The 23512-nt window shown below is 34.7% G+C and overlaps 3 protein-coding genes across 7 annotated transcripts in view; 2 read left to right on the top strand and 1 right to left on the bottom strand.

Annotated features, from left to right (window-relative positions):
• Positions 1 to 884: 884 nt before the first annotated feature.
• Positions 885 to 10813, top strand: LOC127867658 (marginal zone B- and B1-cell-specific protein-like). Its single transcript, XM_052408981.1, has 4 exons — positions 885 to 1158; positions 5026 to 5138; positions 8612 to 8716; positions 9269 to 10813. Exons 1-4 carry the CDS (start codon positions 931 to 933, stop codon positions 9447 to 9449), a joined length of 627 nt encoding a protein of 208 aa, XP_052264941.1. The 5' UTR covers positions 885 to 930; the 3' UTR covers positions 9450 to 10813.
• Positions 10814 to 12906: 2093 nt separating this feature from the next.
• On the bottom strand, positions 12907 to 21900 carry LOC127867654 (renalase-like). Of its 2 annotated transcripts, XM_052408976.1 has the most exons (8): positions 21784 to 21900; positions 20476 to 20584; positions 20104 to 20209; positions 19405 to 19553; positions 18669 to 18833; positions 16628 to 16798; positions 15451 to 15626; positions 12907 to 13843 (listed from the first exon to the last, which is right to left on the bottom strand). In XM_052408976.1, exons 1-8 carry the CDS (start codon positions 21817 to 21819, stop codon positions 13679 to 13681), a joined length of 1077 nt encoding a protein of 358 aa, XP_052264936.1. In that variant the 5' UTR covers positions 21820 to 21900; the 3' UTR covers positions 12907 to 13678. The 2 variants fall into 2 exon arrangements, with proteins under 2 accessions (XP_052264936.1, XP_052264935.1); XM_052408975.1 differs by lacking the exon at positions 21784 to 21900 and having other exon boundaries at positions 20476 to 20862.
• LOC127867651 (alpha-(1,3)-fucosyltransferase fut-6-like) overlaps positions 20423 to 23512 on the top strand; it is a 74380-nt gene continuing 71290 nt past the window's right edge. For 2 of the 4 annotated variants that reach the window (XR_008043596.1, XM_052408970.1), the window contains exon 1: positions 20904 to 20989. The gene's annotated coding sequence lies outside the window, so the exon portion shown is untranslated. Of the gene's footprint in view, positions 20452 to 20882; positions 20990 to 23512 lie in introns of those variants that run through there. The other 2 variants (XM_052408972.1, XM_052408971.1) reach the window with 2 other exon arrangements.

The raw sequence follows: 23512 nt of genomic DNA, 5'->3' as shown, positions 1-23512 counted from the left end.
AAAAGAGAATCAATGTGTACAAATGGGGATGCATCAGAATCGCAAAGTTTGACTTGAAAAACCGGGCGACAGAGAATCGAAAAAACCGGGCGACAGAGAGTCTAAAGTTAAAACATTTAGCGATTGTCTGTGATTAGTGGATAATGTTGTGAACGAAAAAAAAGAAAAATTAAGTTAAAGTTAAAAGTTAAGTGTGAAACATCAATTGAATCGACTTTTACTTTGGCGATTTTAGGAGGGGGGGGGGTGTACGCCGCGTCCGCCTCCCATCCCCCTTGGGTCCGCCTATGATTGAACCGATAAGTTGTGCGAACGGAGAAATAGATACACGTTCAAGATTGTAACAAGGGAAACATGTAGATACGGTAATAATAAAATTATAAGTGTAAGGAATTGGTTGTATATCTAAAATGGTCACGTGCGCGCGTGTTGGCTGCTCAAAAATATATTGCCATACATATCCGGTTAGGGCCGCAAGCTGGATCAACTTCTAATAGCCCCCTCGTGTTCGTTAACACAGGTAGTCTCCGATATATATAATGTTAAAAGTGGTGAATTATAAATAAGTGTCATTTATAAGCGCATATGTTTCTATGAAGTTTTGACAAACTTCCGTATAACGTCGAGTAGAGCTAATAACCATTTGACGTTTAAATATATTGTTTCACAAGAGCAGGGACTTATTCAGTTTGTTTGTATAGGTCCCTGACAAGAGAGAAACGCACCTACAAAGGAAACCGTTTTACCCGTGTCGACAACGAAAATTAATGTTGCATAATCCGGAAGTTGATTTGTAACTTTCGTTTTCAGATTGGCTACATGTAAACAAATTATTGTTCTGGTTAAAATTGCTTAACAAATTAAAATAACAGTATACAAAGATCTTCGACTGGGTTTTTAACCGGACAATATTAATCTTGTTTTATAAATATGATGTTAAATAAGAGACAATCTTCAATATCTTGTGCCCACCTTATTTGTTTGATATTTGCCGGTGTTTTGTGCCTGGGGGTGGGTCAGAATGTGGTAACACAGAATGAGGATGGCTCAGAAGGCTCCATTACTTTCAAGACTCCCAAACTGGATGATGAAGAGGCACACAGCATGCATATGCCTTCTCACCTGAAGTGTGATGCATGCACTGCAATCGTTTATCAGGTTTGTAAAACAAGTTCTTGTACCAATATTGTCTGTAAGCTACTTTTATTAGACACTTGTGCACAGCTCAACTGTCAAATGTTCAAAACAATTGTAGACAGCTGACCTTTCGTATAATATAGAAAAACAACCAAATTTTGGATGCTTTTAGCCAACATTGCTTTTGCCTGTGTTGATTTCATTTTTGGCATATTAAGTATAAATGTTAAAATGGCAATAATAAAATCAGCATGTGCAAAGTAGCTTATTATATTAATAAAATCATTGCATAACAATAACATATTGTATCCCAGTGTGACCCAAATTCGACGATGTAACGGTTACATGAAGCAATACTTAGCAAAAAATGAAAGAAAATAATGAAATGTTTAATAGCACAAAATAATAATTTTAAACTCGGGTGTATTACTTTGAAATGATTCCAAGACAATAATCATCCATTTAATCAATACAAATAGAACATTGTCGAATTGAGGTGTCGTCAAATTTGGGTTGCGGTAGGATACATAATTTATGTTTAATTATCATTTTTTCACCATCCAGTATGTATCACCAATTGTAACCCACCTTTTTTTTATCAAATCTTGATTCATTCTGTTTGTAAATATATCAAATGTGTTTTATGGCAAGGAGCCATTGGAGTACAATTCGGGAGATGTTTAGTAGCTCATATTTGAAGCAAGGTACTTTGTTGACTTAGCATCTGTTTGGATGGCTATATGGTAGTCTTGGTCTTCTTTGCTGTTGATAATCAAAATTCCCACCTCAGCTCTCGAGTTAGGCAGTGGAGGTCTTTTGGTAATTTCCTCTGCTTGCCACTGTCTGTCTGGATACTGCATGTATGCTTCAGCTCCCCATGCTTTAACTGCCTTTGTTGCTGAGCCATCTGTTAATGTCTTTATAAATGCTTCCTTTTTTCAAGCATAGCCAGCATCAGGTCTTTCTTTCTTGCATCACTGCGCTTGTCCTTTGTGGTGAAATGGGGGCTTTGACACAGATTGTGATTTTTATGTTCCTATTTTCCCAGGGAGGGCAGTTTGTCAGTAAGATTCTTTGGCTCCTCATCTGCTGGCAGCTGATCCTGCTGCTTTCTTAACATTGCACTACTTTCTTAGACAGAGTTAGATCTTTTCAATCTTCATACATTACGTCTTTTCATTCTGCTGTGCTTCTGGAGATCCTCTGAGAATGTGGCTTTCCTTATCTGCTTCATGGCTTTGCATTATCATTCTTTCTGTAGTGTAGGAATGCCTGTGGTCTGTTTCATCTCTGTAATTGCAATGGTTCTTACTGAACCTGTGGAGATGCACAAAGCCTTGTTCTGGACTCTGTCCAGAATCTTGTGGACTGAGCAGCCGTCATTCAGGAATTTTAGCCATATTCCAGGACTGATGAGGTCTTACGATTTTTCCTTGTTAATGGTTACTCACAACTGGGCAGTCCAAGTTGATATCATGTCCAAAGCCAGTTGCTGTCTGTATGTGGCGCTTGTTGCAAACTCATCGGTGAACCAGATTACTGGGTCATCTGCTTACAGGGCTGCTGGAACTCTTTTGGTAGTACTGGTATGATGTCATTGATGAAGAGTAAGAAAAGGGTGGGTGTATGAGCCAAAGCATGTGCAGCTGAACTTCATATCAAGGTTTTGCGTATCTCTTTGAGGGTGTTTTTCGGATCCATATTTCTCCTCTTTTTTGAGACTTTGGTCCTTTCCACACCATGGTGGTGTTTCTCTCTTGCTTAATTTTGATAAGTGTTATTTCCAGCTTAATCTTAAAGTTTTTTGACTTGCTTTCTTGGAGTTTGATGTTGTTCTCCTAGCTGACCTGGTTCTTTGCTTCCTCACTTTTTTGGCTCAGGTTGTCGTGCGCATTCTTTAATTTTTTCATAGAGTTTGGAGAAAATGTATTCCTTTCCCCTCAAGGTATTGTTTCTTTTCCTGTTTTGATGATGCTTGTGTTGAATTCTTTCTATGACAAGGCTTTTTCTCTGTTTTTGGAGGACCTTGATGGTGTCTAGTGATAGCTTCTTGTTGTTGAGCCAGTAGTAGTTGACCAGTTCTAGTTCTTTAACTTGTATCCTTGGCGGTGATTTTTTGTGGATGTGCTGCTTCCTCTTTTTAGTTCTTTTTATGAGGGTATCACTCTTTCCTTCTTCCTTACTTGACAATTGCTAGCCTGCTAGCCTGCTAAACATTGTTAACCTCTGATCTAGAAGGGTTTCCCCTCTTGCAATTGGGCTTCATTTATGCTATGCAGCAGATGTTTTCACTGTGTACTTGCAGGATATTCTATGTCTTCCTGTTTCCTTCTCCTTCTGCATTCTAGTGCACAATTTTTATATTTGGTTTCTCTATATTTCTGGTTTATAGTGTGTCATCAACTTGACTGTCACTCTATCAAAGTAGTCTGGAACTGCACCTGACTAGTTGGATTTCAGTTTTTAACTCCCAAGTGTCATGTTTGGTTGTACTGATGTATAAATTAGTGCAAAGGTTACTAAAACAATAACTGGTGAACTTATTATTTTAACTGTTTAAATGACCTGTTCACTGAAAAACCTTAAACATGTTAAAGGATACATACAAAATGTCATATTTCTTTGTAACGTAATTACACATTGTTGGTGGAGAACACACATTAACAAACAAAGTTCATCTCTCGTTTCATCGCGATTTATTTCTGTTGAATATTTTCTAATACAACGCTTGCTAATGTTCATGAAATACAATTTTACAGTGCGGCGGCCAATATGGCCGCCACAACAAGAAAACGTGACTGCTGTATTCGATTGTCAAACTTAGACTATCTTTTTAGAAAAATGAAAAATCAAAACTGACCAAACAGGCCGTATACATTTTCTGATTTGTCATTATAAATATGACGGCTGACTGACTCTCTTTTGTTCCGATTCAATGAAACGGGTGCTAGACAGAAATTATCTTATTTGACCATGTCAACGAATATGTTTTGATGGCTTTTTAAGATAACTATATTCGGATTGTGTTTCATAACTTATCTTGTTTGACATCTTTAAGTATATACCTATAAGCAGTCATGTTTTGACTTGCACCGTGATAACTGTGGTACATTTTAATGTAAACTTAATAACGTTCTCTTATGATATGGTAGTCCATATAAACGGACTGCGAGAGCCTTTGATAATTTTTGCTATGGCGGCTCTGTCAAAGCAGCCCATTGGGCAATAAAGCTTAGAGTTGAATTATTGCAACTAATGATATCATATGGTAAATATTTAAATTAAGATTTTATAATTTTATTTAAACCAATATTTCTCTATAATTAAACATCTATTAATAATCGCCAAAATTCAAGAATCCTATTTATGAAATTATGGTTGTTGTGATAAAAGATTTATTAATAATTTTCTACAATTATTAATTTATAAATACCAACTAAGTTACTTTTTGAACATGAATTGTTATACCCCTTGGTAATAGATTTGCAAATGATTTTGTATATAATCATTCATGCAAAGAAATGACCAAATTCAAAATGTTCATTATCATGTTTTATTTTAGTGGTGCCATTTAGGTTGTATCTCTCATAGAAATGTTTGTATTTGTTATATTGTTAATTCCATTTTTATTTTCCAATGTTTGAAACATACTCAATGTAAGATTTTCTACCTTTCTTTCAGGTGGACTTAAACGTTACTACTCTGTGCATAGCGAAACCACATCATTTCTCTTTACATAGTTATTTATTTTGATATTTGCAGGATAGCCTTTGTAGCCAAAATTTTGATCATTTACTGTTGATTCTAAGTTTGACATAAAGATTGTTTGTTTGTATATAGGGCAAAAAAAACAAACTATGCATGGTTTCATTGTTCTGTTTCTTTCAGTTGACAAAAGTATTTGATGAGTTTCATAGCAAGAGAAAGTCGTTGAAGAGTATACCAGAGTCTGAGATGTACAGAATTATAGAGGATGTGTGCTCAGGCACAATACTGGATACGTGAGTAATCATTTCATGCCTTCTATGGTAGATAGTTTGCCAATAATATGGAGTTTTAAATCACAAACTTTAATCTGTTTATGGCCCTGGCATCTACTGATATAAGGGAATGATTGTCCATGTGTTTGTTAGCTCAACTTTTCGAAGAAAAATGAGAGCTATACTACTCCCCCAGCGTCGGCGTCGCCGTTGGTGAAAGTTTTTTTATAAAGTCGAAAAACTTTAACACTACAAAGATAATTAAATCAAACTTGGAATACTTCTTTATGGCAACAGGACAATGGTGTATGTCAAGTTGCATTTCTCTGTCAGAATTAATTTTAGAGTTATGCCCCTTTTTATCCTTAGAAAATTGAAAATTTGGTTTAGTTTTATGTTATCAAAGCTATTGTTTTCTTACTTGCAACACTTACTAAAAATCATAAGGGGACTGTGCAGGCAAAGTTATGAAACTCTGACTGGTATTTTGACAGAATTATGGCCCCTTTTATACTTAGAAAATTGAAAATTTGGTTAAGTTTTGTGTTTTGGTCCATTTACGCCTAAAGTATAATAGCTATTGCTTTCAGACTTGAAACACTCACTAACTATCATAAGGGGACTGTACAAGACAAGTTGCATAACTCTGGTTGGCATTTTGACAGAATTATGGCCCTTTTTTGAATTAGTAACTTTGAACATTTTGTTAAATTGTGTGCTTAGATCCACTTTACTTCTAAAGTATCAAGGCTATTGCTTTCAAACTTCAAATACTTTCTTACTTTCATGAGGGTACTGTACCTGGCATGTTGAATTTGATTTTGACCTTTGAATGACCTTGAATCTCAAGGTCAAATAAATAAATTTTGCTTATATTGCCGTAACTTCTTTATTTAGGATCAGATTTGATTCATACTTTGACAAAACAACACTTACCTGACATACCACACTGGACTCCACCCAAACCATCCCCCACGCCCCACCCCAGAATCCCCCCCAAAAAAGTGTTGTTTGTTTTCCTTTTTACGCCCCCAGTAGGGTGGCATATAGCAGTTGAACTGTCTGTCAGTCTGTGTGTCCGTCCGAAAACTTTGCGTGCATGTGTATCTCATGGAGCTGCACATTTTGAGTGGTGAAAGGTCAAGGTCATCCTTCAAAGTCAAAGGTCAAATATATGGTGTCTGTCCGTCCGTCCAAAAACTTTTACATTGGTCATTACTTTTGCAATATTGAAGATAGCAGCTTGATATTTGGCATGCATGTGTATCTCATGGAGCTGCACATTTTGAGTGGTGAAAGGTCAAGGTCATCCTTTAAGGTCAAAGGTCAAATTTTGCAATATTAAAGATAGCAACTTGATATTTGGCATGCATGTGTATCTCATGGAGCTGTACTTTTTGAGTAGTGAAAGGTCAAGGTCATCCTTCAAGGTCAAGGTCAAAGGTCAAATTTTGCAACATTGAAGAAAGCAACTCGATATTTGGCATTCATGAATATCTCATGGAGCTGAACATTTTGAGTGGTGTATGGTTAAGGTCATCCTTCAAGGTCAAGATCAAAGGTCAAATTTGCAATATTGAAGATAGCAACCCGATATTTAGCATGCATGCATATCTCATGGAGCTGCACCATGTGAGTGGTTAAAGGTCAAGGTCACCCTTCAAGGTCAAATTTTGCAACATTGATGATAGCAACTCAATATTTGGCATGCATGCGTATCTCATGGAGCTGCATATTTTGAGTGGTGAAAGGTCAAAGTCAAGGTCAAATTTTGCAGTATTGAAGATAGCAACTTGATATTTGGCATGCATGTGTATCTCATGGAGCTGCACATTTTGAGTGGTTAAAGGTAAAGGTCATTCTTCAAGGTCAAGGTCAAAGGTCAAATTTTGCAATATTGAAGATAGCAACTCGATATTTGGCATGCATGCGTATTTCATAGAGCTGCACATTTTGAGTGGTAAAAGGTCAAGGTCATCCTTCAAGATCAAAGGTCAAATTTTGCAATATTGGAGATAGCAACTCGATATTTGGCTTGCATGCGTTTCTCACGGAACTGCACATTTTGAGTGGTGAAAGGTCAAAATCAAGGTCATCCTTCAAGGTCAAAGGTCAAATTTTGCAGTATTGAAGATTGCAACTCGATATTTGGCATGCATGCGTATCTGATGGAGCTGCACATTTTGAGTAGTGAAAGGTCAAGGTCATCCTTCAAGATCGAAGGTCAAATTTTGCAATATTAAAGATAGCAACTCCATATTTGGCATGCATGTATATCTCATGGAGCTGCACATTTTGAGTGGTGAAAGGTCAAGGTCATCCTTCAAGGTCAATGGTCAAATATATGGCTTCAAAGCGGCGCAGTAGGGGGCATTGTGTTTCAAGAACACAGCTTTTGTTTTTTCTTATTTTTGAAATATCATCTAATAAATGACCACACCCCCACATTATTCCCCCACTTCAATCCCCCCCCACACACACACACAAAATATTATTTTAATTATTTTTAACGGTAAAAAGTTTTTATTTTTATTATTTTATTTTTGAAGACCGTCCAACCATCCCACCCAAGCTATTGCTATCAAACTTGAAATATAATCTTATTAGTTTGTTTTATGTCTTTACAAATGTTCAATAGATTGTGGAAAATAAACCTGAACTCAGAATCGTCTATAATGTCCCACTTCTTTTAAACATTAGCCATCATTATGTTTCAATCATGGTCCTCTTCCAGTTAGAATTATGATGACTATATTACTTTGACCTTATTGAATATGAACAATTTCCCCATGATAGCTTACGTTATACTGTCAAGCACTCGAAAAGTTGAGCGCGTTGTCTTCTAACAGCTCTTGTTTTTCTGCCTGTCCATCCAATGTAACCCAAAATGTAATGTTTTTGTCTTTTATCCTTTGATATTTGCTGATGTCTCTGCACACTATCTACACACCCTTATTAGGTAACCTCAATTTGACCTTGACCTTAGGCTTTTCAGAAGGTCCAAATTATAGGAAAACCAAAAATAATGCATTTTAAGTAACATCCATTATGATTATTACAAAGCTTTGATAGTTGCATAGATGATGAACACTATAAACTCACCCACACCACCTGACCCCATTTTGATTATGACCTTATTTTAGTCACTGACTTATATAGGTGGGCATGTCAATCAAAACAGACATAGCAGACTAAGCTTCCTTCAAGGTCATGGGCATTTATTGGACTCAGGATCTTGTTTCTTAAGGCATATGTTTCATTTAAGTGAAGATTGAATGCACATGTTTTAGCTGCAGGGACTAAGTAGTCACTGTCTCTTAAATGACTAGCATTTGGTTACAATCTCATAAAGAATACCTGTTTGCATGCAAGTTGGACACCATATTTATATCCAAATTGCAGCTAATGTGGATTTGTTTTTCTAATAGTGTTATTTAAAGCTTCTTTATTTCTTTGTTGTTTTTTATGCATGTAATTTCAATCTGTCCATTCAGTTACGGTGTTAAAGATGTGAAAAAGGTGAAGAGACTGTCTGGACCTGGCCTTGAGGCAGAGAACGTTCCTGGAATCATGGCTGGTGGTGGAAAATGGCCAAATCGGTGAGAATGAAGAAGAAAATTTGTGTTATTTCTAGCCAAAATGTTTAGTTGTCATGGCCCTTGTTACACTTTGGGGGATTGGGGGCGGGGCCCTGAGAGGGGGGAATTTCGCGTCATTTTGGGCAAAAAGGGGAATTTTTAAAGATCTTCTCACCAACCATTCAACACTTAAAATTGCTATATTTTAATGTAATTTACATAAATATACATTTAATCAAAGGTTAATAGCACAATACTAGTTGGTAACAAAGGTATAAAAGTAAAAAAAAAAAAATTAACTTCATGATAAACCATCATTAAAAACAACAAAAGTTATATAACTGTGACTTCCACCTTTCATTTGCATTTAAGGTCAGAAGCTTTTTACAATGATCTTGTATGGAATATATAACAATGCAAGTCATCTTCAATATAAATGAAGATACGTCTATAAGCTAAGGATAAAGGGCTTGTTACCATGAGAAATACACTGGTAGTTTACTATTTAACATTAATGCAACAAGGCTATCATGTCTTCCACTCAATGGTCCAGCTATGATTGTTACCTTTCAGGATGAAAACCTTGTGCAGCCGGTATGTAGAGGAATTTGAAGAGGAAGGTCTATACAGAGAGTACAAGAAACATGATGGCAGCCTGCACCGTCTACTGTGTGAGAACTCAGCCCAGCCCTCCCTTACTGACGTCTGTCTGAACCTGCCTTCAGTTGGGAACAACCCTAAACAGGAATTGTAGCATCCGCCTTACTGCTTATTTTTTATGCAATCTCCTTGAAAGTTGCAAATCCAGGACAGGTCCACAAAGTCTGGGAATCTGTAATATGTTACTGGCTCAGATACTTGTTCATGATTTACCTGAATAACAATCTGTGTAAATATCACTGGTAAATAATATCATATTGTTGTGTAACCCAATCTATTATTTTTGAAATTCTTGGTAAAAATGGAAAAATCATTCAAGTTTTTTATTAAAGAGCAAATAATCGCAAATAAATAATTAGCATTTAATCGAGTACAATAATTATTATGGCTAGTGACCAATTTTGTATGTTCTCCATTTTGATTGCATTTGTAAAACTTTGCATAGATTGATACCATATACCTCAACATTAAACATATTCTGTTTCCTAGGAGCTTCTCTGCCTATGATGTCTCTGGTAAAAAACAACCATTTTAACATACTTTCAGAAGAAATCAGTCTTCAGCTCTGTATCATCTTTAATTAATACACATGACTTTGTTGTGAATTGATTGACTTATGCAATAGATATCCTTTGCTTTAGCCTTTACATAGTTTATATGCACAATTTTTTTTATTGGTGTTTTGATGCACATAACATTTATGTACTGTTTTTTATTCTTTAACATATCCATATTTGATATAATGACAGATTGTTGTTATCTAGAGATATCTGAGTATTTCATTTATGCTTTAAAAAGTTAGTTTTCTTGAGTATTGGAAAAAAACTTCCAGCAGGTGTTTTAAAACATCTTATTTTTCAATTATTAACCATTCGTGTTTAGGCCAACCAATTCTAAGACTTCAGTCCAAAACTAAAGAGAATTGTTCAAACTGTTTTGTTCTAGTAGTATTACACAGTTAATTATGAAATGGAATTTAATTCCTCTACAAATTGCTTCATTTTGTAGCCAGAATATACTGTATTTAAACTTTGAACATATTTATCTTGGGTCCAAGTTTTTTTAAGTCTTAGAATAAGATGGTGAATGCGTGCCTAATCAATCATAGGGTTTTGTAGCTAATGTGATGTTTCCAACAATTTCGCATTAGGAATGGATATAAGAAATAATGGTACAAAACATATTGCTTTATACAAGTTCCATTATGTTCGCCATTAGACATTGAATTTATTAATGTGATATTTATGATACATGTATATGCATCAAGTTTTATACGCTTGGAGTGTCGTACACTCATATTTATATGGCATCCTTTCTGATGACTACCATTTTCCATTCAGAAAATGTTTGTATTATATATTTTTGATACAGATTTGTGTTCCATGTTGTGTTGTGTAGAATTCAGATAGCGATTGGGTAAAATATAATGTTGCAAATAAATTGGAACAAAAGTCTTAATTCTAGTTTTTTTACCTTTTTATCCAGACCATTTACATAGCATAAGAATGAATTGAGCTCTGAAACAAACAATATTGGATTCCTGAGAATAAATGTTTAACAGAACAAAAACATGTTCCTGAGAATAAATGTTTCACAGCACAATTACATGTTCCAATACCTTTTACTGAATATTTTAAAAATATAACAGTGATTACAATAGAATGTGGAGCTTCACTTTGAGCCCTTAAATACAGGAAGTCTTTAAACCCATTTTAAGCTCATTCACACACAAAATTACACACAACTTAATCATGTTATACACAGCTAATAATGTTTTAATCACAAACATTAGAGGCTAATTTTTATATGAGCCGCACTGCGAAAACGGGGGTTTAATGCATTTGTGTAAAGTGCCGTCCCAGATCAGCCTGTGCCATCTGCAGTTTCTTTTCTTTACAGTAAATTTTATAAAGAAAGACTTGTAAATGAAAATCAGTCAAGGCAAAATGTGTCATCCCAACATAGACTAAGCAGACTGTACATTCATTATGTTCCAATTGTGTCATCCCAACATAGACTAAGCAGACTGTACATTCATTATGTTCCCAACGTAGACTAAGCAGACTGTACATTCAATATGTCATCCCAACATAGACTAAGCAGACTGTACATTCATTATGTCATCCCAACGTAGACTAAGCAGACTGTACATTCATTATGTTCCAATTGTGTCATCCCAACATAGACTAAGCAGACTGTACATTCATTATGTTCCCAACGTAGACTAAGCAGACTGTACATTCAATATGTCATCCCAACGTAGACTAAGCAGACTGTACATTCAATATGTCATCCCAACGTAGACTAAGCAGACTGTACATTCAATATGTCATCCCAACGTAGACTAAGCAGACTGTACATTCAATATGTCATCCCAACGTAGACTAAGCAGACTGTACATTCATTATGTCATCTCAACGTAGACTAAGCAGACTGTACATTCATTATGTTCCCAACGTAGACTAAGCAGACTGTACATTCATTATGTTCCACTAAGCAGACTGTACATTCATTATGTTCCACTAAGCAGACTGTACATTCATTATGTTCCACTAAGCAGACTGCACATTCATTATGGTCCACTAAGCAGACTGTACATTCATTATGTTCCACTAAGCAGACTGTACATTCATTATGTTCCACTAAGCAGACTGTACATTCATTATGGTCCACTAAGCAGACTGTACATTCATTATGGTCTACTAAGCAGACTGTACATTCATTATGGTCCACTAAGCAGACTGTACATTCATTATGTTCCACTAAGCAGACTGTACATTCATTATGGTCCACTAAGCAGACTGTACATTCATTATGGTCCACTAAGTAGACTGTACATTCATTATGGTCCACTAAGCAGACTGTACATTCATTATGTTCCACTAAGCAGACTGTACATTCATTATGTTCCACTAAGCAGACTGTACATTCATTATGTTCCACTAAGCAGACTGCACATTCATTATGGTCCACTAAGCAGACTGTACATTCATTATGTTCCACTAAGCAGACTGTACATTCATTATGTTCCACTAAGCAGACTGTACATTCATTATGGTCCACTAAGCAGACTGTACATTCATTATGGTCTACTAAGCAGACTGTTCATTCATTATGGTCCACTAAGCAGACTGTACATTCATTATGTTCCACTAAGCAGACTGTACATTCATTATGGTCCACTAAGCAGACTGTACATTCATTATGGTCCACTAAGCAGACTGTACATTCATTATGGTCCACTAAGCAGACTGTACATTCATTATGTTCCACTAAGCAGACTGTACATTCATTATGTTCCACTAAGCAGACTGCACATTCATTATGTTCCACTAAGCAGACTGTACATTCATTATGTTCCACTAAGCAGACTGCACATTCATTATGGTCCACTAAGCAGACTGTACATTCATTATGTTCCACTAAGCAGACTGTACATGCATTATGGTCCACTAAGCAGACTGTACATTCATTATGTTCCACTAAGCAGACTGTACATTCATTATGTTCCACTAAGCAGACTGTACATTCATTATGTTCCACTAAGCAGACTGTACATTCATTATGGTCCACTAAGCAGACTGTACATTCATTATGTTCCACTAAGCAGACTGTACATTCATTATGCTCCACTAAGCAGACTGTACATTCATTATGTTCCACTAAGCAGACTGTACATTCATTATGCTCCACTAAGCAGACTGTACATTCATTATGTTCCAATGTTCCAGAGCGCGGCTCATAGCTAAAATGTTTGCTGAACTAATTTGATAATGTTCAAAGTTCAGCTGTACTCTCAACATGATATGTCTTAAACTATTACTCCGTACCATACATAACATTAACATTCTGCATGTTTCTGCATTTTTGCCAAGTAAACACACATATAACACACATCTTTAGCAAAACATGGTTTATCAATCACACAATATCACAGACATTTAAAATTCGCGCATTTTTGTTAACCAAGTCCTGCATATAAAAGTTATTTTAGTCAGATTATGTTTTCTTAATGCCCTATTATTAAAACAGAATGGTTTTACATAAAAAATGTTCTATAAATAATCCATCTTGTTACATCAAAATGCATGTTTGAACAGTATAAATACTATTAAAAATATATATATAATTAATTTAATACTATTACATGATCAGAAAATGCTTTCGTGATTACCATGGAGACTTTTGCACTCGTAACAAATACTATTATCAAGAAATTATTCAACACTAGTCTTTGATCTAAGAGACCATCTATTTATGCTGAGTGGCCAATGCTGATGAAAAGTCAATAAGTTGTCAACTATACAACGCAAGAACTGGCCATTATACTTTAGATTTATGAAGACCAACCAATAATTGCTGAGTGGCCAATGCAGAGTCCAGACAACCGTCAAAAACACCCCGTGAGAATGCGTCACCAGCCAATAAGACTGGGGGACTGTCACTGAGGATAACACAACCAGGACTGCCTGGAAAACCCTTGTCAACCTGAAAAAACAAACAATTTAATTAAATTATGCTAAAATAGTAAGAATTATACCTTAAATAAATTTGTTTCTTCTTTGCATATATTAATAGTAGAAGGCCTTAAATCTGCATGGTTCTATAGATTGAAATATTTGTAATTTAGGACCAGTCACAAATTGAGCTTGAGGCCCACTTGCAATTAAGTTCTGAACGAACTAACAATGTATTCTTAACAAGGCAAATAAATTTCAAGGTCTGTCACTTTAACTCACTTATGAAGCAATGTGCATCATTAATAGAAGACTTATCTATTGCAAAGCATGACTTGGCTGAGAGAATGATTCATTAAGTTTGTATCAAACCAGGAACCTCCCATTCATAGGGCAGACAACATATCCACTATTGTCATGTGAAATGATCCTTATGCCATATGCTTACAGTGTAGCTCCAGAAAGACCTGGGCATTCACGCAGTCTGGTCAGGAGGTACCATGTCCCCTAATAAGACCAAGAAACCTTCCATGACTTTATAGACGACAGGGTAGCTTCTGACTAGAATGTGCAGGCTGATCTGGAGCTTGCTGGCAGCATATAGTGTAAGACCCATTTTTGCATGACACAGCTCATATGTCTGTAGGGTTTAAATATTTTCTACCTGAATGTCAGTGGTAAATGATTGGTAATTTATTTAGCAGGGCTCAAAAAAATCCGAGCAAATACTTACCATAAGTCAACCATTACAAAGACTTTCATCAGTGCAATGAAATAAATTAATAAAGTAGTTGCATAAGACAAACTGAAAAATAAATGATGTAAAAAATTTCATCCATCCAATTGTTGCTCTCTAAAGTCATGTTATACAATTAACCATGTCATCTATTAAGGCTATTTAGAGTGAATGTGTGAATTTGTGATCATCCATAAACTGAGCTTTAAAACATAAACTGAGACTAGGGCCTGTATTCACCAACCGATTCTTAGACTTATGAATAAAGAATAGACTTGGAACCAAGAAAAATGTGTTCAGTGTTTGAATATATACAGGCCTCCACTGGTGATTATGTCATTAAAAAAATGTTCTATATGAAGAATAATATAGATAGATGTTTACTGCAGAGTTTGACTCAAAATTAAATAAATTCTTGAATATTCTAATTTAAAGAATTTTCTTTATTCTTAGACTTAAGTCTTAGAATTTTGGTGAAAACGAGGAGTTGAAACAATGTGCCTTACCCTGTAAATGGTATAACGTATTGCATTTTATCAATATACTATGTCACACTTAACAGCTTTTTTTGACATCAATAAATGGTTTATACGTTTTTCAAGACAGCATACAACATATGTTGTATGGCAGAGTGTTGTTTATACTGTATGAATATTTTTGAACATTAATGTGAATAAAAAACTTTAGTGTATAAAACTCTATGATTTTCAGGCAATAAATATGCACTTGCGTAATCCATCTGTAAAAATGCCAAGTTCAGAATGGGGATAACACCAAAGTCCTCCCTGGTCCAAGGCACACATTATTCCAACATGATTAAAGCTAGCTTATATATCATGGCAGAAAAATTGCTTCATAAACATTACCCTACAAAACACAAAATCGAGATGAATCCTACTTACTTGTGAATACCTCCACTTGTGACCTTTAACCTCTGATGGTTTGGGTAACCATGGTAGCACAGCCTTGACGTGTTCAAGAATTTCTTGAGCAGCTGAATCCTTGTCTTTCTCCAAGTTCTCCATGCTCCAGGGCACAGACGTGTGAATGCACACAGAGGGGCCAACATCGGCTGAGTCTACGGAGAAACAAGAGGCCCATAATCAACCGTAAACAATTTAAATTATGTCTATATTCAGTATCAGAAATGTTCTAAATCCATTAAAGTGATATTATGAGCATCTTACAGTTCATAGGTGTCTATCGCAATCGTTGTTCATTTTTGGTGTTTTCACTTCATATACACTTATATTTGTTAATGCAGCATCAACATACTAAAACAATATCCCGGAGAGAAAAATAATGCATTTGAATATCAACCCTACTTTTGTTTTGACAACGGACGACAGAAATGATTTGATTTACGATGTGAATCTAAATCTAGTTTTAGTACAGATTCGTTCATGCAACAAAAAAACACTATTTCGTTTTACGGATCATTTTGGCTTACAGGACTGGGTGAGTCACGTAAAATATTGAATATAATATATATTTTTTATAAACAACTGGTAGCAAGATGGGTTGCAAATAATTGGTCAGTAACCACATTTTAACTAACTCTTTCGACCTGTTTATTCTTTTCAGCTCAATTCAACAGTGAAAAATGCTCATAATATCACTTAAATGCTGCAAGTTCTGGCAATATTTTATTGGCCACATATTAAGATGGTACCAGACCTAGCTTTTGGATAAGTATTTTATTTCAAACCATTAAATCTATCAATTTAAACAATTAATTATACTAAACTAATTTTCAAATGTTTGGTAATCATGATGCTTGTGCAATAAATAATATTCATGTCAGTATCTATGTTTAAGTTAAGAGACTGTAACATTCTTAGGTATTACAGTTTGAGCAACTGTACATTTTGACTGGAATTCAAAGTTACACATGAATTGGCTTTTGTCTGAGGTCTGTTTACATTGAAGACACTTCTTTTCAATAATAATTAATATGCACTGACTGACTAGGTTTATGTATTCATAATTAAAACATGTGCACTTTAAATGAGACAGGAAGGAATACTAAATTAATTTTGATACAGGTGAAAGGACAATGAAAACAGGTGTGTACAGTACCTTTATTTCTTTTTCTATTGTCAACAGACACATATCGTACACAAGGATTGTCGTAAATGTATTTGGCAGACCATGGGACATCGAGACATGTTCCAGGAGGGAAGAACAAGCCCACAGCAAATCTAGAAGAGTAGCTGACATTCTGTAGATCTGCCTTGATGCCCTTCTCACCTGTTACAGAAACATAAGGACGCTGAACATAAAGAATGAGTGACAAGACATTAGAAAGAGTAAAAAAACAAATATAAGGGCACTTTGGCCGGACAGGGTCACCTCTTTCATGCAAAATTGGTGGGTGGTAAACTTTTTACTTTGTTAGTGACTTAATGGTGCTGTTTCCACTCTAGCACCCATTCAGCATAATTATGTTCCATAAAGCATGTTCCTTACTTATAAATCAGTAGATGCTTGTAGAAGCATATACTATATGTTACTCTATAAAATTTTCAATAGCCAATAAAAACACTTGTGGATGTCAGCATATTATGAGAACATTGAACAATTAAAGAGGGACAACAAAAGGGTTGGAAGATTTTTCAAATGGCCGGGAATTAAAATGGAAGGGGGCCTCCTGCCATTCTGCTCAAGTTTAATCCCCAGCATGATGGCCAAACATGAGAAATTGTTGTTGTAACAAGAAACGTCAAATCTTCTTATGAGAGATTCTCATAATTTGAAGATACTTGTGTAACAACCTTGTAGCCTCTTCAATGCTTTAATTGAAACTCTTTTTTTCTCTTGCAAACATTCCAGAAAAACAGGCATGCATATAAACCAATCCAATTTGAAAGTGACATCAATGACCCCATTACAGTCTTAGAGTAAACACAGAAAAATGACAGATAAAGCCAGTTTAAACCCCCAAATGCTATGCATAAACTGCTCCTAAACTCAATAATATTTATTGATAGGAAACCATTTGTATATTTTTATAAACAAATACCTTGCTCCACATAGTCTCAACTGCAATCCAACATTAGGCCTGCATTTAAGCTGCTTAGAAACAAACTTACACCATTCTCAAGCAAAAAAAACACTTTTTCTACTTTTAGTTACAGTGACCTTGATCCCAATGACCCAAAATGCAATCGCTAACAAAATTTAAAAACATTTTCTCTATCCTTACTTATTAAGTGAACAACTTTTTATCTGTCTGTATATTTAGCAACATCACATTTACACGTCATCTTGCCCCAGATACAAAGGTACTTACATATTATTTGTTGCATGCAAACTTTAAATTGAGCTTGCAGACAAACCTTATTCCGACTTTTGCAAGAACAAAAGGAGGCAAAATCATGCCTAAAGGCTGGTCAATATTATAGGCAGTGGTCAGTGATATTTTATAAATACTCTGAACACATTGAACACTTGTATTGCAATATCTGGAGTTAATATAGAGATATGGTGTAGGTGCAAGCAAATGTTTACTTGAATTTTCTAAGTTCAAAAAGGAGTATACGTGTAATTACTGTACAATTAATTGCAGTTCAGATTTAGGGAAGTTGGTCCGTGACCTCACACAATGAACCAGAACACATGTTTGAAGTTTAAATTGAATACTTGTAGAAGAAACAGTGATATCAAGATATTGCACAATTATCAAAACCAAATTTTTGAATAAAAAAGTGGACATAATTCTGCTAAATTTCAGGTCAGAGTTACAGAAATGGGTCAGTGACCTCACACAATGACCTTGAATACAAGTGCTAAATTTGAATTCACTTACTGTAGTAGAAATCAAGATATGCAGAAATTGCTTACTTACCTTCACCATATTTGAAAGAAAAAAAGGGGACATAATAGTGCTAAATTGCAGGACGGAGTATTATAATTTGGTCAGTAAACTTACACAATGACACAAACACATCTGTGAATTTTCTATTCAATACCTTTAGTAGAAACAGTGAGAAGTTTTGCATTTACCTTAACGCTGACATTAAAATGAGTAGAACATGTATATCTTGGACTATTCAGCCAATAGTTGAGCTGAAAATACTAGAGGACCATTCAGTGTTTGATCTCACGTTTTATGACATACCTATAAATTTAGCAATGTCTCCTTTTAACTGAAATATCTGTGGTACAGGCATGGTGAGAACCACAGCATCAAACAACTCTTTGATACCCTGCTCTGTGGTTACAGCAACATGGGTTCCTTCTGTCGTGATGCTGGTTACCAAATGTTGACGACCGACAGATGCATCTGTAACATGGCAACCAACATTTGTTTATTTCAATTCATGTATAACTTGACTAACATGACAATCACATGTTTAGCAACAGTATGATGTCATTGTTTTATATAAATAAATTAATATTGTAGACATACTATATACCATTGTAAAACAATCAAATGATCATCACAAGTAAATCTGTTATACCAGTATGTTACGGGTACACAATATTTACATTTCATTTTGAAATTATTATTACCGTAATTTAAGAATGAATGTGCTCAATATTTCAAGTGATATAAGCCTCTTTCTTACTAACACTTACACTATTTAACACTTGTAAATTAAAAAACAACAATTGTATTAAGTTAAAAATATCTTGAAACACACCATAGACCGACACCTGTTGAATAAACTTAAAGACCAGATAATGTACAAGGGCAAAAAAAAGAAAATGTAATCTTGGTAATATATGTTTCATACATTCTGTAATAATTATTGAATTACTTTATCCAGTAAAATACAACCCATTTAGAAAACTAACTGTTATTAATCTTATTCATTACACTGGGATGTAATGATAGTCATAAAAATTCTTGCCTGCTTTGTTCACGAAGTGTTTCACCAAAGCACTGATCCCCTCTGGCACAACATAGTGCTTGGTGTCCGGCTGTTTATCAGAGTGGCCTTCTATGCTGGCCACATCGATTGCCATCAGAAGCCCGGCCTGGATTAACTCTGAGTAGATTCTAAAAATAACACGTCATTATTTTTGCAAATATTTTTTTTTATATTAACAATGGTTAATTGCAAATGACTCCTAAGTTTACAATCATTCAGTTAACAAAAAATAATTTATTACTTGTATTTAAAAATGTTATAACCAGGATATCCTTTGCACTCCAAGAAAGTTAAAGTTTAATTACATTTTTGATGAATGAAAGGTACATAAAGAATCACATTGTGCATGCACAATAATGATAACATTATTGTAGTGATGCAAAATGTAAGTCCACTAAAACCATGTACCAGTATTTGAAAAGTTAGACTCATATTCGTTTTTGTTTATGATAATTTATATGACATTGATAATAGATTAATATATATATTGGTGAAAGGGCAGATTATGCATTGGGATTATAGATGTCAACATTTTGAAAAAAGTTTTATTTTGAATAGACATTAACTAACACTAAAACTAAACAGAGAGTAATTATAGCAACATTTTATAATTTGTTTTACGAAATATGCAATCCAAATGGAAAGTATCCTGTAAAAGAGTGTTCAATGCAAGCATACCCTGAATGTTTCTGCTGGTAGAGAGGAGACGCAGAAATGTACTGTGCTCCCAAGTCAACTGTACTATTACGGATGTTACTGGCGCGACTGGTTGACATGCGACCACCTGAAATATTAGAAAGAAGCCATTCTGTCACTCATACATAACAGGATGAATTTGGCCATGATAGGTGTGTGGGGGGCATTGTGTAGCATCCCAGTGTGCAAAGCCTGGTGAGCACTCACCCTGACAATGAGGGGTCCCTGGTTCAACCAGTACCAAAATTTTGGTGCCAATTTTTATCAATATTACTTTCGTTCTATATTTCTGTAAACAACACTTTAATCAAACGTAGTCAAGAACTCAAGGTGAATAGTCAACAAGATGAATACCTATTCCATTGCTCTTTTCCCATATTGATATTTTGGTAGATTTTGGAAGTTCTTGCCTCAGAAAGGCAGCTATTGAAGCCCCTGTCATCCCTGCTCCAACTACAAGAACCTTTTCCATGATTTTCTCTCGGACACTACTTATCATGATATTGAGAATACTGTGCTGATAAATATTACGTAACTTGACACACTTTTAACATATACGGTTTGAAAGTTAACAGTGCTGTAATGTTAAATAAGGAAAAAAGTAACAGTTTACTGTTATGTATTGGGTTTTTGTTCGTAATTTTATGAACTTTAAGGGTTTAATTAATTCAGTGTTAACAATTAGTAAAAATTTGGACGACTTTGTAATTTTCTCTTTCTTGCAATTAATTTTCCTTGATTCAATTAAATAATTTGTCAGCGAAGCGCTTAACAATACTTGTAAGCGCCTTGTTTGACACTGAAGAAGAAGGTATGCATTACTCAGTCTAATACTTGCACTTTAATCAAACGTAGTCAAGAACTCAAGGTGAATAGTCAACAAGATGAATACCTATTCCATTGCTCTTTTCCCATATTGATATTTTGGTAGATTTTGAAAGTTCTTGTCTCAGAAAGGCAGCTATTGAAGCCCCTGTCATCCTAGTTGCAATAATTCAACTATCAGCTTTATAACCCAAAGGGTTGCTGATAGTTGCAATGCACTCTCTCTTGGCCATGGGTGCAAAATGGTTTCAACAATGCAAGGGTTAAGGAACACTGAAAATGCATGAACTCATACAAGTTTACCTATCTAAACCACAAACTCATCCAAATGGTACCATTAAAGCAAGAAATAATTGATTTTATTGACATAGGTTTTGTTTTGTACGCTGTATCCGCCATATTGGAAAATTGACAGAATATTGGTTAGGTCGCAGTACACCAATATTTTGCATGTCGGGTTATGTGCTCCAGCCTATAAAGTCGATAATGATGTGGTATTCGATACAGAATACACTGTTTCAAATTTAAACATAAACATGTCAGCGAGAAAAGTGTGTTGAAACATCGTCGTGTTTTTATAGGGTGCATGCAAAGGATGACATCCGTAGGTTGCCATTCAGGTAAATTTAACATGTTTATGAAGTTTTTTCATTATTTTCCTCAATTTGTCTCGAACGACGTCTGTTAAGTGAAGCGCACGGATTCGCTGCACTGAACTGCACCCATGTTTATGAAGGGGTGCATATGGACTGCCAGAGCCGCCATAGCAAAAATTATCAAAGGCACTGGGAGTCCGTTTATATGGACTACTGTCATCCCTGCTCCAACTACAAGAACCTTTTCCATGATTTTCTCTCTGACACTACTTATCATGATATTGATAATACTGTGCTGATAAATATTACATAACTTGACACACTTTTAACATATACGGTTTGAAAGTTAACAGTGCTGTAATGTAAAGTAACAGTTTTCTATTATGTATTGGGTTTTTGTTCGTAATTTTATGAACTTTAAGGGTTTAAATTAATTCAGTGTTAACAATTAGTAAAAATTTGGACGACTTTGTAATTTTCTCTTTCTTGCAATTAATTTTCCTTGATTCAATTAAATAATTTGTCAGCGATGCGCTTAACAATACTTTTAAGCGCCTAGTTTGACACTGAAGAAGAAATGGGGTATGACTAGATACCGAAAACAGTACTGTGTTCGCGAAAACAGTAACATGTACCGAAAACAGTTAGATTCCCATCTTTACATCGTGATAGTGGCGTTAAACTATGATTTTAATGAATGTTTACTCCAGTACTCATTTAAATGATGCTTTATATTAATTATTTATTTTTTACGAAATTTTATTGCTGTTTTTAAATGGAAGCATTTTTTATCAATACGAGGACATATATCGAAAACAGTACATTTACCGAAAACAGTTAGATTTCCCACCTTTACATCGTGATATTTCCATTAAATCACGATTTTAAAATATGATTACTTCATTAAGCATTTAAGCGAAGATTCAAATATGTTTAAGACGTACGGTACATGTCATAAAGGCAAAGGTAATATAAAAGATTACATCATCAAAATATATATTTTATTATTTAACACATTTTAAATATTGGTATTTCTGGTAGACATTTTAATTAAATTTAAAACGAACATAAATGTTTCACATAAAGACAATCTGGAAATAAATAACATTTCATAATAAGATGCATAATATGACGCTCGGTATCGGACCGTGTTTAAAAGTTTAAAACATGTGCTGATCGCAAACGACAAGACAACAGCTTTGAAGTCACAAGCCTATAAATAATCACAGCATAAGGGAATAATAATACCCCTAAGTATTCGGTTAATACTTTTTTGTGATTCTTACTTTTCGGACAGTACATTTTAAATCGCTATTTTACCAGATTTCTTCCCTATTTTCACTTATCTGGTGCCACTTCGATCAATCATTTTTATGACCGGATTAAGGTAATAAAACTTTGCAGATAAACCCCTTAGGGCAATGGCCCATTACATTTGCGTAATTGGATTAAAAACCACGTATACCGGTATTAAACAATGGTTTCACACCTGACAGATAACTGTGACAAATACTTTACACTCCAAAAAACGTAATGCACCCCTATATTTATACAAACAGTTGAAGGCGTTTGACAACGACTGACGAATAAACAAAGAAATCGTAGGTTGCATATTTTGTTTATTTTAAAGTAACTTTCTGTACTGTACAAGAATAAATGATGTGAAATTATTTCTACTAAAATGCAAATAAATTAAAAAGTAAATATAAAATGTGAAAGTCTCAGAATATTGTTCTCAACTATTCATTACATGATGCTTGTTTTAGAAAAAAAAAAAAATTGGCTAAAAAATAAAAATGTTCAGTTTTGTTCAATGCTTTTTCGGTTGTTTTTTATACAACCTTAGCATTGACCGTTCATTTTCTTGTAATAATTATTTTAAAGCAATCTCATTATAAATTATAATTTATTTATGATTTTAGTTATAATTATATACACATAAACATGCATATTTGAGCCCATATTGCTGA

This window comes from Dreissena polymorpha, chromosome 2 (genome assembly GCF_020536995.1).
Source record: "Dreissena polymorpha isolate Duluth1 chromosome 2, UMN_Dpol_1.0, whole genome shotgun sequence".
NCBI lineage: Eukaryota > Metazoa > Mollusca > Bivalvia > Myida > Dreissenidae > Dreissena > Dreissena polymorpha.
This window is presented reverse-complemented; position numbering and strand designations above follow the sequence as displayed.

Coding starts and splice junctions, on each gene's coding strand:
- LOC127867658 (XM_052408981.1), top strand. CDS start 931: ATGATGTTAAATAAGAGACAATCTTCAATATCTTGTGCCCACCTTATT. Junction 1,159..5,025: donor GCACTGCAATCGTTTATCAG/GTTTGTAAAACA, acceptor TGTTTCTTTCAG/TTGACAAAAGTATTTGATGA. Junction 8,717..9,268: donor GGTGGAAAATGGCCAAATCG/GTGAGAATGAAG, acceptor GTTACCTTTCAG/GATGAAAACCTTGTGCAGCC.
- LOC127867654 (XM_052408976.1), bottom strand. CDS start 21,819: ATGATAAGTAGTGTCAGAGAGAAAATCATGGAAAAG. Junction 20,585..21,783: donor GAGAGAAAATCATGGAAAAG/GTTCTTGTAGTT, acceptor ATCATGGAAAAG/GTTCTTGTAGTTGGAGCAGG. Junction 18,834..19,404: donor ACACTTCGTGAACAAAGCAG/GCAAGAATTTTT, acceptor GCCATGTTACAG/ATGCATCTGTCGGTCGTCAA.